General features: G+C 40.7%; 2 protein-coding genes across 2 annotated transcripts in view; both read left to right on the top strand.

The window, feature by feature from the left end:
• The window catches only part of LOC135106474 (3-hydroxyisobutyryl-CoA hydrolase, mitochondrial-like), a 20,088-nt gene extending 9,338 nt beyond the window's left edge, over positions 1–10,750 (top strand). Inside the window, exons 2-9 of the mRNA XM_064015506.1 lie at positions 1,059–1,303; positions 2,632–2,790; positions 4,174–4,347; positions 4,916–5,067; positions 6,078–6,188; positions 8,197–8,371; positions 9,206–9,362; positions 9,501–10,750. Coding sequence (XP_063871576.1) covers positions 1,060–1,303; positions 2,632–2,790; positions 4,174–4,347; positions 4,916–5,067; positions 6,078–6,188; positions 8,197–8,371; positions 9,206–9,336 — 1,146 coding nt within the window. The 5' untranslated portion in view covers position 1,059 and the 3' untranslated portion in view covers positions 9,337–9,362; positions 9,501–10,750. The remainder of the gene's footprint in view (positions 1–1,058; positions 1,304–2,631; positions 2,791–4,173; positions 4,348–4,915; positions 5,068–6,077; positions 6,189–8,196; positions 8,372–9,205; positions 9,363–9,500) is intronic.
• Positions 10,751–12,868: 2,118 nt separating this feature from the next.
• Positions 12,869–15,000, top strand: part of LOC135109968 (exocyst complex component 4-like) — a 30,845-nt gene continuing 28,713 nt past the window's right edge. Inside the window, exons 1-2 of the mRNA XM_064021916.1 lie at positions 12,869–13,008; positions 14,104–14,265. Of these exons, the coding sequence (XP_063877986.1) occupies positions 12,919–13,008; positions 14,104–14,265 (252 nt within the window). The 5' untranslated portion in view covers positions 12,869–12,918. The remainder of the gene's footprint in view (positions 13,009–14,103; positions 14,266–15,000) is intronic.

The raw sequence follows: 15,000 nt of genomic DNA, 5'->3' as shown, positions 1-15,000 counted from the left end.
ACAGACCTTGCAGTCCTCACAAGATGACCTGTCCTAAGACTACTAAGATGATAGTAGAATAAAAGGACAGCAAAGGTTGTCTCCCCACCCTCCACTCCCTCCGGCATAAGCCGTACAAGAAACAGACTGGAAATAAATACCTTATGGGGTTAAAGAAGTAAAAAAAAAAAAAAAAGAAGAAGGAAATTTTTAAAGAAAAAATGAAAATAGATTAAATCAGGTGCCTCCATTTCCTGAGGCACACGTCATCATCACAGAGAATGAATAAGAAAGAAAAAAAATATATGTTTATGTGAACGTGTTGAAATATATCTGCCAGTATACTAGTGGGTGGGGCCATTCGTGAAGGATACCTAATCAAGGTTGACTGATTGAAAGATAAAACAAGTAAAAAGGGGAAATGCGCCGCAATATCGCGGTCATATACCGCTGAAGGAAGAGTGCTTCGCCCACAGACTCACAGAGTCCCGACGGGCACCGAATCCTCCAGTCACAGGCGAGCCATCAAAGATGACACCGACTTCAAGCAGATCAAGCCCTGCCACCGCGACAGTGTGACACCCTAGTGCGGGGTCCTAATCAAAGCCACCCTGCCAACTGATGGCGGTGAATTTGTCCCTGTTTGTTTAGTGGTCAAAACTTAATTAGCTGCTACATGCACTGTACACTGTACAGTGCATGTGGCAGTTTTTTTAGGTTTGACTACGTACAGTGGATATTAATATATAAGTGAACCCGTCTCACGAGAAAAAAAAAAAAAATTGTTCTCAACGAAGTAATTGGGTTGCATATAACACAGTGGTGTATATCTTTAACGCTGCGAATTGTTCATTCCTAAGATATTAATTTTTATTAAATTTATTGTTTCCTCCGCATACCCAGATTACCTCGCGCCATGATGGTCTGCAGGCAGCTACACCCCAGCGGCTACACTAACACGACGTGACAAAGAAGTGTGGCTGGTGAGGGTGTTGAGGTGATGCTGTTGTGTTTGCCTTGACACCTCGGGGTTGTGCCATCACCTGATGTCATTGTGTTCCTTTATTTTCACCTTCCAGGATGTTGTCATGTCACTTGAGGTCGTTGAGGCTGAGCACGGTAGTAGTACGCCCACTGTTGCTGCACGCCCGCACTATGTATGTAGCCCCCGAGCCTGTAGTTATTATGCAGGAAGTGGAGGACAAGGGTGTCATTACCCTCAATAGGCCGAGGGTACTTAATGCCCTCAACTACGAAATGGTTCAGTTCATCCATCCCCGGCTCAAGGAATGGGAGAGCACCAAGAGATTGGTCATCATTAAAGGTTGGTGTGTGTGTGTGTGTGTGTGTGTGTGTGTGTGTGTGTGTGTGTGTGTGTGTGTGTGTGTGTGTGTGTGACGTCACGGTCAAGGCTGCCTGAAATTCAGCGGGACCTTGACCTTGACCTGATCTGGAAAAAGTTTTGGATTCTCGTTTCCTTGAGTGCCTTGATGGAGATACAGTTGTAATGACAGGATTAAGAACCGTGTTTTCCATTATGGAACATTGAAAAGTAATTTATGTAAGTAAAGTGAGGTAGACGTGATCAGGGCTTGAACCTTGATCTGACAGGCCAGTAAAATACACATTAGCCAAGCAGACCATAAGGTACATCACGGCTAGTCTTTCTTTGGCTCTTGTTTCTTCATCGTGACACATCATACAGACCTTGGCGAGAGCTTTTCATGGCCAGTTTATCTAGCCTTCAGATCAAGATTTCTTAAACTTTCTTATTTCAGGTCAATTTCTCAAGGTTCCGTTGATATTCTAAGGTAAGGCATCATATGTGTGTGTGTGTGTGTGTGTGTGTGTGTGTGTGTGTGTGTGTGTGTGTGTGTGTGTGTGTGTGTGTGTGTGTGTGTGTGTCATAATGGGGGTGGAAAAGCTACACAGGACCCAGGAAACTACACAACACTCAGTGGAGGTCCACCTCAGCTGCGCCTCTAACAGGCATAATTCTACTACGTAAACTAATAACTAATGAAGTAAATTATTTTATTTGTTTGTTCTCTGTTTACTTGTAGGTTAATTAGATGGCTAGTTCTCTCCCTCTTCCAAGTTTGCAAGATTCAGGATAATCTTTGATGTTGAGGAAAAATGTGGTTGCGTATTGTGAGGTTTTTTAAGAATTTGGTATGTTTTAGCAAAGGATAAATAGTAAGTCACTGGAGTTACACTTTTTGTTGCAATTTATTTGTTTTTATCCATCAACATATAGGCGGAGAATCAGGAGAAAATGCACATATGTATATATTTGGTATGTACTTTCACAGCCATAAGGTGCAAGAACCCAGACTAGGATAGTGAGAAACAAACCTATTTCAATAAATCAATAAATAAAGATAATGTAGTAGTAATAAATTTTCGGCTCCTTAAATGGACACAGATTTTTCTTCTGATTCCCTGGACTACAATACATTCCAGTCCTTCCTCAGTATTTACTAACACTAAAAATCATCTTAAAATGTTCTCTTCTTGATAGGTCTTGAACAATGTTTAATCTCTTATTCTGCACAAAAATAAGAGTGTTATTTTTGTATTCTGTTTGATGTTAAGATAATAAATCAATTAAGCATGTTAGCCCCCATCTCTGCGAGAATTATATTCTTTCAGGGATGGGAGAGAAGGCATTCTGTGCTGGAGGGGACGTGCGAGCCATTGTTGAGACAGTAGGGAAGCCAGATGCCGTGGGAGAGTATTTCTTCCGTGACGAATACATCCTCAACTACCTCATAGGGACTCTTCGTATCCCTTACATCGCCCTCATTGATGGTACGTATGAAGTGCTCCTTTTTATATACTATGAACTTTTGTTTGGCATTGTGATATTTAATATTTTGTAATGTAATGCAATTTTTCCTTCTATGATCATAATTCATGTGCGTATGCATAGTGTTACAGTAAAATCTTCCTCTTATCCAGCATTCGAGTATCCGGCAGCTTCAAGTATCCGGCACATTTTTCCCCGAGCCTTAAAATCAATAAAAAATCAATGTGTACTCATAAAATCGATTAAAATTCCCGCGCGAGGCATACTTTGTCCCCTCGCTACCAGAGCGCACTGCTTCGCGCCACCCGCGCGAAGTGACTCAGTCCCACGTGTGCACCGTTTATCGCCTGACGCCTTCATCATGCCTAAAGTTGTAGAAAAGAGGAAGCGTGTTGTGCTTTGCTTACACTTAAGCAGCTGATCAGATCAGCTGCTGATTAAGATCAGCTGATCTTTGTTATGGTAAGATGCGTGAGTGTAGGGTGGTGATTGTGGACATAATTTCACTTCTATTCAAGTATCCGGCAATATTCAAGTATCCGGCATGTCGGCGGTCCCGTTGATGCCGGATAAGAGGGATTTTACTGTATTACCTTTGGTTAGTGAATAGTATTGATTGTAATTCACCATATCAAGTCATGTAGGTAGCAAGGTGGGTCCAGTACCATTCACTCAGTTTAGGTGGCAGTAAGTTGAAGTAAAAATTGTTTGTACATAATATACGTTATTAAATATATGTGTACAATCAAAGAGAGCACAGTCAAAAGGTTAGTGTGTTAACTAGTCTAAGGGATTAAAAGGATGCAATCGCGATGATGAACAAACGACACGTAACCAACAAGTGTTTCAGAGGTGAACTGACTCTTATGCATCTCCAATGGTACATCTCAGTGAAGGGTTAAGAGAAGATTAGTCGGGTTTGTGGATGGGGATGATAAGTGGAAAAAAGTAGGTAGGTATATGTCATGCAGGACTGCCACATGTAAGCCTAGTCGCTTCTTGCAGCTTCCCTTATTTCTTATGTTCTTATGTTCTTAAGGATTGTATGTTACAAGGAAAACAAACCTTTAAGATGAAAGAGAACAAGTTGGTAGAAAACAATTGATTATATGTGATAGATACAATAAAAATATAACATTGTATTTTCTAGAAGTTTATGTATATTTTTGCACGTAACACTTCCTTTCGTAATACACGCCATTGATCTACATATTGTTGTATTTGGGAAAATGCATTTCTGTCCATCCTTATCTCCTCCTGTTTAAAGTGTTGCTGTGTCCTCTTACTGTCGTTTCTATATTGACACTAGTCTTCTATGTCTGTTTTTTTTTTTTTTTAACACATTAGCCTAGTGCACCATAATCATATCTCCTCTGTGTGAACAGGCATCACCATGGGTGGCGGTGCAGGCCTCTCTGTGCATGGCCAGTACCGGGTGGCCACAGAACGCACTATCTTCGCCATGCCAGAAGTAAACATTGGCCTCGCTGCTGATGTTGGTGGTTCCTATTTTCTGCCCAGATTGGAGGGACGGCTGGGAACATATCTAGCTCTGACTGGTGTGTATGAAGAGAGAGAATTATACTAACACGTCTCTGTCATCAGAGTTTTCCTCTCACATTATCACGTACCATTTTCTTCCTCTAAGACTTTAAGTGACTATTATTATGCTTTGACACTGTACCACAGTATCTTATTTCTTGCTATCTGTTATCATTATTTTCATGTTCATTCTTTTCAGAACTCACTGTTTTCATGCCTTCCTCCCTTCTTCAGCCTACTCATTCTTGTCCCCCTCCCCTCTTCCTTTCCCCTCTTTTGTCAGTATTTTTCTTTCTTTAAATCCTTTCATTGATGAACTGAAATACTCTTTCTTTGTCAGCCTTTTCACCATTTTCTAAAGTTTAACTCTTTAACAAGAGGAATGTCAAAACACCTCTGGACACTGTTACATACCTTTTGGAAACTGACAATAGCTCTTGCATTTCCTTATGTTTTCTTGTCCTGGGCCAGCTTCCTTTATATGGAAAAAAAGCTTCAGTAGGTTATTATTATAACTATACTTTCATTATTATAAACTGTATTATTATAAACTGTACTTTCAACCTATAATCACTTTCGCCTGAGGCCATCGACTAAAAGGACGAGATGTGCTAAAGGCAGGTGTAGCCACCCATGTGTGTGACGGAGCAAGGATTGGAGAACTAGAAGAAGCCTTACTGGACCTGCAGTTTGCATGCCCGGAGGATGTGGCTGCTGTATTACAAAAGTTCCATGAGGTGAGTCTGTCTGAGTGAGTGAGTGAGTATGAACAGGCAGTAGACACCTGCCGAAACGACAGTTGCTCCCATTGAGGTTTCAAGCACTGGACCGGTTGCACTGGATCAGGGGGTATTGAGGACTTTCCATTGAGCCAGCTGTGAACTCGCTGAACGTTTCCCTTTGTGTCTCACAACACAAGGGACAGTCACAGCCTGCCCTCTAAAGACAACTCTCTTCCTTCACACAACTCTTACATGCACCCAGTACACACACACACACACACACACACACACACATGGGTATTTTTTTTATTGGATTTTTGTTGCCCTTGGCCAGTGTCCCTCCTACATAAAAAAAAAAAAAAAAAACACACACACATACTCTTCACTCAAAATTTTAAATCTTATGGCGACTCCAACACCATCCTTGGAGTCCCCACCTTCTACTGCTAGTTTCGCGCTAACTTCTCTTCTGATCTTGCTGACTGCATGCCTCCTCTCCTCCCGCGGCCTCGCTTCACAAGACTTTCTACATTCTCTCGTCCCTTTTCTGTCCACCTCTCTATTGCAAGAGATAACCAGTATTCTCAGTCATTCATCCCTTTCTCCGGTAAACTCTGGAACTCCCTGCCAGCTTCTGTATTTCGTCCCTCCTATGACTTTAACTCTTTCAAGAGGGAGATTTCAAGACACTTATCCTCTTTCACTTGATTTTTCTGTTTGGCAATTTTTTTAGGAACTGGCATTCAAATGGGCCTTTTTCTTCCCTGATATTTTTATTGCCTTTGGGCCAGTAGCCCTCTTACATAAAAAAAAAATAAACATGCTCAACAAGATGACAAGAAAGCCATTTATCAGTCATGTGCAGGGAAATTACTCATTGTGAGAATATGATTAACTTATGTAATTAATCTTTTCCATCCTCTTAACTCTTTAAATAAAACCCTGCACTATTCATTTCTTTATGGTAATTTAGTTTGTTAATAAACTGTAGGCCACAGCTCTGACAGACCTTGAAATCTTTGCAGGAGGCAACCTTCAGTAAGGATGCACCATTCTCCCTGCAGCCGGTGCTCCCTAAGATTCAGTCTTGCTTCTCAGGTGCCACTGTGGAAGAGATTTTTAGAAATCTGGAGAAGGTATTTTCAAGCACTTATTTTCGTATTGTTTATTTATATAGTATGTCAAAAAGATACTGTACAAAAGGTAAATTAAAGATAGGGATGGAGAAAGCAGTCTTTGTTATGTGAAGAAGAGAGGAATTAAAAACAAAGAAAAAATTATAAGTATTAGATATGCTGAGTTACTGATGCCTCTGAAGACAAGACAAGGAAAGGAAAAATTCTGACGAACTTTCTTTGCCTTTTTTTTCAATGAAATGCAAAAAAATAAAAATAAATAAATAAATAAATAAATAAATAAAATAAGCTTAACAAGATGCGAAAAATCTAAAGGGAACATGATTTCAAGTTCAGAAATAAGTGCGGAAATGAACGAAGAAGATAGAATTTATGTTCGGTAGTACTGGAGCCATGATGTTCTTTCATGTCCATTTTAGTTTCTTTTGGTAACTATGCCCTTCCTCTTCTTACTAGCATCATCCTCTGCTTATTCGTGGATGACATCTTGGCATACGTAAATACAGTGAACTTAAGTAAAAGTATAAAGAACACACTGAGGAGCACAAAAGAATCAGGATGTGAGTGCATGGCTGTTACCTTTATAAGAGCAACATGATGACTGAGAGCAAGGGAGAACAAACATGGTTGGGCATGTCTTTCTTTTCCACTTGCAGCCTGGTGGAAAACAAAGATGATTTGAGTCTTCTGCCCATTCAAACAAGTGCTTGATACTTAAGGAAACGAGAGAGCAGATCAGACCATAAAAAAAACTGTAAACAAGACCGTATCAGAGAGGTGTTATTGCAAAGGCTAGAAGTGAGTTTTTGCAAGTTTTTACTTGCACTATAAGTCTTCTCCGTATTGGGCAAGAGTGATACAAGCATGCGCAGTACCGCCCCTGAATTTCACGCTGAGTTTCACGATCCTCAAGTTTCCCGTTGTCATATATTCTTACCATCTTGACTGTTGTGCATTATCTGCCCGAGTTTCGTGCTTTCGTCACGTATGGGACACGCATTGGCATCACAGATAGTAAAAATAAATACATACATGATATGTGTTGTATGCGTACTTCCGTGTAGTATATAGTTCACATACCTGAACATTAAAATTCTTCATATGAGCCACTTATTAGCCACAACAGTAGTCACGCCGGCTTGCATGCAAGAGAGGGAGAGACGAAGGCCAGCGATGGCGCCATCACATTGAAGAAAAAAAAAAAAAAGGTGTCTCACCACTGCGATGGATGTGATGGTACTGCGTCACACCAGATGTGAGGACAAACACAAACACACACACACACACACACACACACACACACAGTTTAAAGGCCTAACCACACTACGATTCGCGCGGCACTTCATGAACCAGGAGAATGAAAGCATTAGAGGTGTGATCGGCCGCACAATCCGGCATGGGCCGCCACACGAGTCTGCGCTACTCTTCCTGCTCAGTATCATCTAAACTATCAGCAGAGCAGCGGTGTCCATGGATGCCGCCGCTGCCAGCGTAGCCCTTCTGTGGAATATTGTGGGAGCTGCGCCCACAAAGTTGAAAAAAGGAAAGAGGAAGCTTTGGTGCAAGGAATGGACTGTCTCTGAGTTGCGCGTCAGCACCACAAAATGCCTCTCTCCACATCTTCCGTGCCGAGCCACATGGACCTGCTCTCATACCATATATGGTCATTGGACTCATCCGGCACACCGTGAAGCGCCGCACAAGTCCTATAGTGTGGACGCTGGATGTGAGAGCAAAACGCACACATGCAGTTCTGGACTGTGGTCGGAATAAATAAGCGTTTTCCAGTGTTTTCAGTACCATGAGTTTCGTGATCCTCGAGTTCAGCACCATGTCTTCGGAAGAAAGCAAGCGCGAAACTTGAGAGGGTACTGTTTACACCACTCGCGACTCAAATATTCGCTGCCTTTTTTCATAACCTGAGTTATTCAGAACTAGGGGTACTTGCAACCTGAGGTACCACTGTAGTTACATTTGACAGATGAGTGCCTTTATTTGCTTATTATAGGATGGTTCTGAGTGGGCACTGAAGCAATTGGAGATCCTTAAGGGAATGCCACCATCTTCTCTGAAAGTGACGTGTCAGGTGCTGAAGCGAGGAGCACACTTCACCCTGCAGGAATGCCTCACCATGGAGTACCGCACTGTGAAGCGCATGTATAAGGAGCATAACTTTAGTGAAGGTCTGTGTAACAAGTACCTAACCACTCTCTCTCTCTCTCTCTCTCTCTCTCTCTCTCTCTCTCTCTCTCTCTCTCTCTCTCTCTCTCTCTCTCTCTCTCTCTCTCTCTCTCTCTCTCTCTCTCTTTCTCTCTGTGTGTGTGTGTGTGTGTGTGTGTGTGTGTGTGTTAGTTTACAAATGTGTGTCATAATTTATAGTATTTGATACAATATTTTGTCTGTCTTATTTTTGTGTTCTTCACAATGGCCTAAACCATTTTGATGATTCACTGTATTTTCCATTGTTATGTTTTCACTCTGCAATGCTTTTTCTTGCATTATTTTATTAGAAGATAGAAATTATCTTGAAGTATTCTATAGGATAAGATGACCAATAAGTATGCAAATACCTTAGGTATGTACGTTCAGTATTGTATTCATCCCACATGGAGATTGTTTTATCTGGTCAATATATGAAAATTACTTTGTTCAAATTACCTCTCAACTTTGTGTGTACCTCAAAAATAAAGTATATAATGCATAAAATAACTAGAGTGCAATAACAAGCTCTAGTAACCATTTTGTGAGTAAATTGTATTTTCATCTTTCTTTCCATTGGTTCAGTAAGTGGGATATGAACTGTAGATACCTATTTATATATAAGAGTAATGGTTTAGCATCAGTATTTTAAGGTTTAAAGTGTTGTCACATTGTGTGGAGACATTTTTAATTACTTGATTTGTACTGTAAGTATTGAATCAGTGCATACCTGTTGGTCACCTCACCCTGTGTGCTCGAGTTTGTCAACTGTCTGTGATACGAGTATTTATTGATTGATAAGGATCACATTCTGGCAGGCGTCCGGTCAGTCCTGATGGACCGGGACAACAACCCCCAGTGGAAACCCAAGACTCTTGAGGAAGTTACTTCCGAAAGGGTGGATGAGTACTTTGCACCTTTGCCTAATGAAGAAGACCTTGAGTTCTAAACTTGTGAAGATATCGTGGCTAAATGGTAATGAAGAGTGGTTCTGATAGCTTGGGTAGCTGTTTGTGTGCTTAATGCTCACAAGAGTTACTCGATTACATGAATTTCTATATTCTGATCATTTTGCTATATCATAATATCTGCATGCAACCATTACTTTTTCAGCTTTACCGTGAGCAGCATTGTGTGTTGAAGGTTTCTGTATTCAAGATCAAGATCTGCAATCAAATCTGGAGGCTGTTCAAGAATGAATCATATCAACTTTTAAGAGGATTATACAAGATGGAACAACCTGTACCTTACGGAAATAGAAGAGGAACCAGGGGAAACATGGGAGATGTCAGCCATTGAAGTTTGTCATCTGCTTGAAGAGAAACCACAGTTACCTTATGTTCAACAGGAACGAGCCCATAGATGGGTCAGTACATTCCATATTGCCAACCGACTATCATCACCTGCTTTAAAAGGTTTTCAAATTTGAAACATCTTAAAGCTTTTGCTGCCATCATTTAAATCAATGGATATTTGTGTGCAGCTTTGCAAGCAGTCAAGAAAACTCAAATTCCCTTGTTGAAACAAGCCAAAATTGAAGCCGTGATTGCTTATTTTTGCTATTCAAGACTTATAATTATAAAGAAAATGGCCAGTGTTTCTACTGATGGGAACAACGTTAGAAGCAACACTGACCCTAGTGAAGCAGTGGATGACAGTGGTGATGACGATGTTGCTGCTGTTACCACTGGTGTAGGGGCTACAAAGAGTGCAGCTGGAGACCTCTCTAGTATAGTCAGTAGTGGACCGACCAGCAGAGCTGCCCTCCAGGATTCTTTTGAATCCGTGGATAATGTTGTTGGCCTTCCTGAGCCATCAGTGACATGCAAGACTAAGGAGAGCTGCTCAGCCACGGGTGATGGTTCTCTGACGGCTTGCCTAGCAGATTCCCTGAGGTTGACTCAATTTTGGTACCATACCAAAGAAAATTTATGAAGATGCAATAAGTAATTCCAGAATTCCTTTCGGTAGTAGTTCTACCAACTAAACTTCGGTCACACTTGTAAATGTATCTTAAGAGTTCAAACTTAAAACTACTGGATATCATACACCATCAAACTAATCTTTTGCGCATAATTCCTTACATTTGTTTCCTGTTGACACTGGTTTCACAACTTTACAACATGCTGCTACCAGAAGACCGCATCAGCTACGTTTACCCCTGTGCAGGATGACTCACATTTAGCAGAGCATCCTGTCAAGAGGCTCAAGAAGCTGGCACAGACTGACACTGTTTCGTAGTTGACACAAACACTCAACCACAAATTATTTATGCAAGTACAATAAGAATATATAACTCTGCATAGCATATAACTATATTTTATGTATCGTATGATAGTCAAAATACATCCTTTGCTGTGAGAGGAAGTGATTCTTGGGCCCTAATAAAAGCTCTGGCTTGATGGTCAAAGCCTCATTACAACTTATATATATATATATATATATATATATATATATATATATATATATATATATATATATATATATATATATATATATATATATATATATATATATATATATATATATATATTTTTTTTTTTTTTTTTTTTTTTTTTTTTTTTTTCTGTACTGTACTGACTAACCGGTCACATATTTGAAAATAGATAAACAACTAAATGAATAAGTGAGAATGCTCAAGGTCAGAAGTACATAAGAACATAAGAACATAAGAAATAAGGGAATCTGCAAGAAGCCACCAGGCTTACACGTGGCAGTCCCTGTATGAAATATACCTACCTATTTCCACCTATCATCCTCATCCATAAACCCGTCTAATCTTCTCTTAAAGCTCCCTAATGTCTTACCACTAACAAAATGATTACTGAGTCCGTTCCATTCATCTACCACTCTATTTGAGAAGCAATTTCTTCCTATCTCTTTCGTAAACCAAAATTTTAAAAGTTTGAACTATTTTTTGTTCTGTTCTGATTGCTGATCCCCTTCCAGCCCCCTATCAGTACACGTGAGCACTCTGTCAGTGAGCACCTTTCCCAATAAGCTCTCAAACACTACCAAGGTGATAGAGAGAGAGAGAAAAAAAAAGAAAGAAAAAAGACACACCTCCACCCCTAGGCTTGCATCAATCTCCGTCCGGGCAGGTTAAAAAGGCGAGGGGGAAAAAAAAGGAAAACTAGGAAAATTGAAAAATGGAAAGGGAAAAATACTGAACAAAAGGAAGAATAAAAAAAAAAAATGGGAGAGTAAAACGTAAAGCTGAACGCGGGAATATTAAAAATACAGAAATGTGAAAAATGGCTAAGAAAACGGATGGAAAAAAAAAATAAAAATAAATAAATAGGAAATACTAAAATAGAAACCTTGCTCTGCTCGTCACTCGAGGCATTACGAATCACACTTCAAATCGCCTGAACGGAAGACTTGCATGAGGGGACACGCGGCCCCACAAATCGCACACCATCCCGAGTCTTATCGAGCAGGAAAGAACGGGAATGTGTGCCTGGGAATATCCAAGAATATCCTCAGATTACATGGGATACTTGTTAATTCGGAATACCTGAGAACACTGTTGGATACCTGGGAATACCAGTTGATACTTTGGAATACATGAGAACACCAGTGGGGATAACTGGCGATATTTAGAGACACCTGGAGATGCCTGCTGAGTTTTACCTAGAGAATATTCTCCCTTTAATGACAAGACGGAAAACTACTTTATTTATTTATTTATTTTTTGTTTCTTGCCCTATAACGACGGTGGATATTCCTGAAAACCTTTTGTGAGACCCAACAAGGGGTGGACGATGCAGATTTTTAGAGTAATGCCCTTGCAGAGGTTCATAATTTCTCCGAGCTACCCAGTGCAGTTCCCGTCAAGGGTAGGTAAGGTCAATAGTAAGCGTGTTGGTGTTCTTCGGCTATTCAGCGATAGTTTGAAAAATGGCCAGCTTCCGGTAGGACTCAGATCACCGAAATGACCACATCCGAGTGCTGACCACTCTGTCACCACTTCTTCCATTGTAAGGTCTAGCTTAAGTAAAAATAAAAGTGGGAAAAGTGGAGAAAACTCAGGAAAATACTGTCTTGGTGACGCTTGGTTATGGACGAGAGGTCTCCGAAGCTCAAGTGACGTACGTGTGTCTGAGAGCAGATTTTAATTAACTCATTCGTGTTTGTTCTTGTGGTCAAGTGTTACACTTCGCGTTTTTAACGCTCTCCCCTTTGGCTTAAGACTGTACTGCTCTGGCTCTTTGTACACGTTCCTTAGGATAACTTACTTGTGCCCTGCACTGCCACTCTGCACTAGTAGTTAAGTGTTCCCATCCTTACCTTACAGTTGTACTCGCCGCAGCTGTTAAAGTAACCAAGTGTCACTTCTTCCCTTTACCCTTTTACGTCATTTAGTACCTAAAGACTTATTATTTTTTTTCGCCACCAGTTATACGCTCATATCATATTATTTTTTGCTGTTCAGAATGAGAAGTAGATATAGATAAGGAGGAAGCCAAGACCAATGATACAAAATAACTCACTGGTCAGGACGAAAAGAGTGAGTGGAAGCCAGAGTCGCATGAGGCAGCTCGAACACACAACAAAGATGGCAGACACAGGCACGCCCCAGCGACCTGCCCGGGGTGGCAAACACCCCCCTAAAGAATCGGTACGTGGCTCCAAGCACTTGCCGAAATGTGCAAAATAGTATTTTCAAGCACATATGATGTTATGAAATGTAATATTTGACCTAGAGTTGTGATGACATGTCCTGAGTGGAGGGTTGTTGTTGGTGCACTGAGACAGGCCGGGAAAAAAACGTCAAGAAAAACACAAATCTTATACCGTTAGATGGGCTAGGGGCTCCAAGAGAGGCATAGCCCCCATTAGGATAGAAGTCTCATATTACCCCGTGGGTGAGAAGATGGGATCTTACAGTATGGAAGCAAACATTCACCTAACAAATTGGGAGAGTCGTGTATCCCCAAAGTTACATTAACCTGTTTGACAGTCCTCTGGCTACTTCGGAGCAGGGATGGACTTTGTCTCCCTGGACACCCCAGATGTTATGCTAGCTGCTGTGGATTAGTCATTTGCTATAAATATCAAACTAATTGTCTTGCTTCAGTCTTGATGAGGTAATAATGAAGGAATCTTCCAAACGAAATGTAAGCAGATGCTGGCTCGGGCACATCCCAAAAAAGTCATGTGAAGAATGATGATTTTTCTTCATGGGGCATGCTGAGAGATTGTCAGGGTAGGGTCAGAGACAAAACTTTGAATTGATATTGGGTATACCTGTAGTTAGTTGAAGTAGTGACAACATGAGATTGGTCATACTGTGGTGTTTAAGGATAAATTTATATAAGTGCACCCATCTAACATTTTCGGACGAAACAACATTTTCTGATAGATTTTGATGTGCTTTGAATGAATGTAGTAACCGTTTCTACTGCAAATTAAAAATTTTTTTATATATGCCCCACACACACGTAAACAGGCAGAAATTCATTAAAAACATGAACTAAATCTAACCTAACCTAAGTAAACCTAATCTGATTAAACCTAACCTACCTTAATGGTAAATCTGATAAAAAATTAATATCTCAGGAATGAACAATTTGTGGTAGTAAAGATACACACCACTGTTATATGTGACCCATGTACTTCATTGAGAATTCTCTCTCTCTCTTTTAGTCCACCTTAAATAGAAAGAATCAACTTATATTGGTCACAGTTCACAACTCTTGCATTACTTCCTCAGAGTGGGCTGTTGATGTCAGTAATCCGGACTCTGTCAGCCAGTGAGAGCAATGAGCAGCGTGACCGTGAGAAGGCAAGGCTGGAAAGAGAGTACCGCAAAAGTGACCAACGACTTGACCAGCTTATCACCACTCATGACCAGTCCCTCAAGGATGTTATGCAGGTGTGTGTGTGTGTGTGTGTGTGTGTGTGTGTGTGTGTTTGTGTGTGTGTGTGTCTTTGTATGTATTAACTTTCCCATAGTATATAAGATCAGAGTTACACTCATGTGGCCCTGCTTTTATTTCTTAATTGTTCAAATATTTTCTTATGTTAATGTTTTGCACTGCTCTTTTTACTTTTTTCTTTAATTGTTGACAATTTTTGCACTGTCTTAGGTGTTATCCAGTGTGTACATTCTAGTTCCTTCACATACTCTCCTTGCAGAGAGACCATCCTCACAATATTTGTACTTTTAGTTTAGTTATTGTAGTAATTATTTTTTATGCTGTGTAAGGACCAGTCCTCTCTTCCTTAGAGAATAAAAGGCTATGGTGCACTTAAGGAATGTGTGTGTGAATGTGTGTGTGTGTGTGTGTGTGTGTGTGTGTGTGTGTGTGTGTGTGTGTGTGTGTGTGTGTGTGTGTGTGTGTGTGATTCACTTACAGTCATCTGCTGGTCACCCAGTCAGCCGTTCCTCTACAGAAAGAGCTCAGAGCTCATAGTGACCAATCTTTGGATAGGACTGAGACCACTGACACACCACACACTGGGACAGTGCTGCTAGGTGAACAGGGGCTACACATTAAGAGTCTCGCCCATTTGCCTCGCCACGCCATGGATTTGAACCTGGGCTTTCTTGGTTGTGAGCCGAGTGTGCTAACCACTACACTACATGGTGTGTGTGTGTGTGTGTGTG

Source organism: Scylla paramamosain, chromosome 2 (assembly GCF_035594125.1).
Source record: "Scylla paramamosain isolate STU-SP2022 chromosome 2, ASM3559412v1, whole genome shotgun sequence".
Taxonomy (NCBI): domain Eukaryota; kingdom Metazoa; phylum Arthropoda; class Malacostraca; order Decapoda; family Portunidae; genus Scylla; species Scylla paramamosain.
This window is presented reverse-complemented; position numbering and strand designations above follow the sequence as displayed.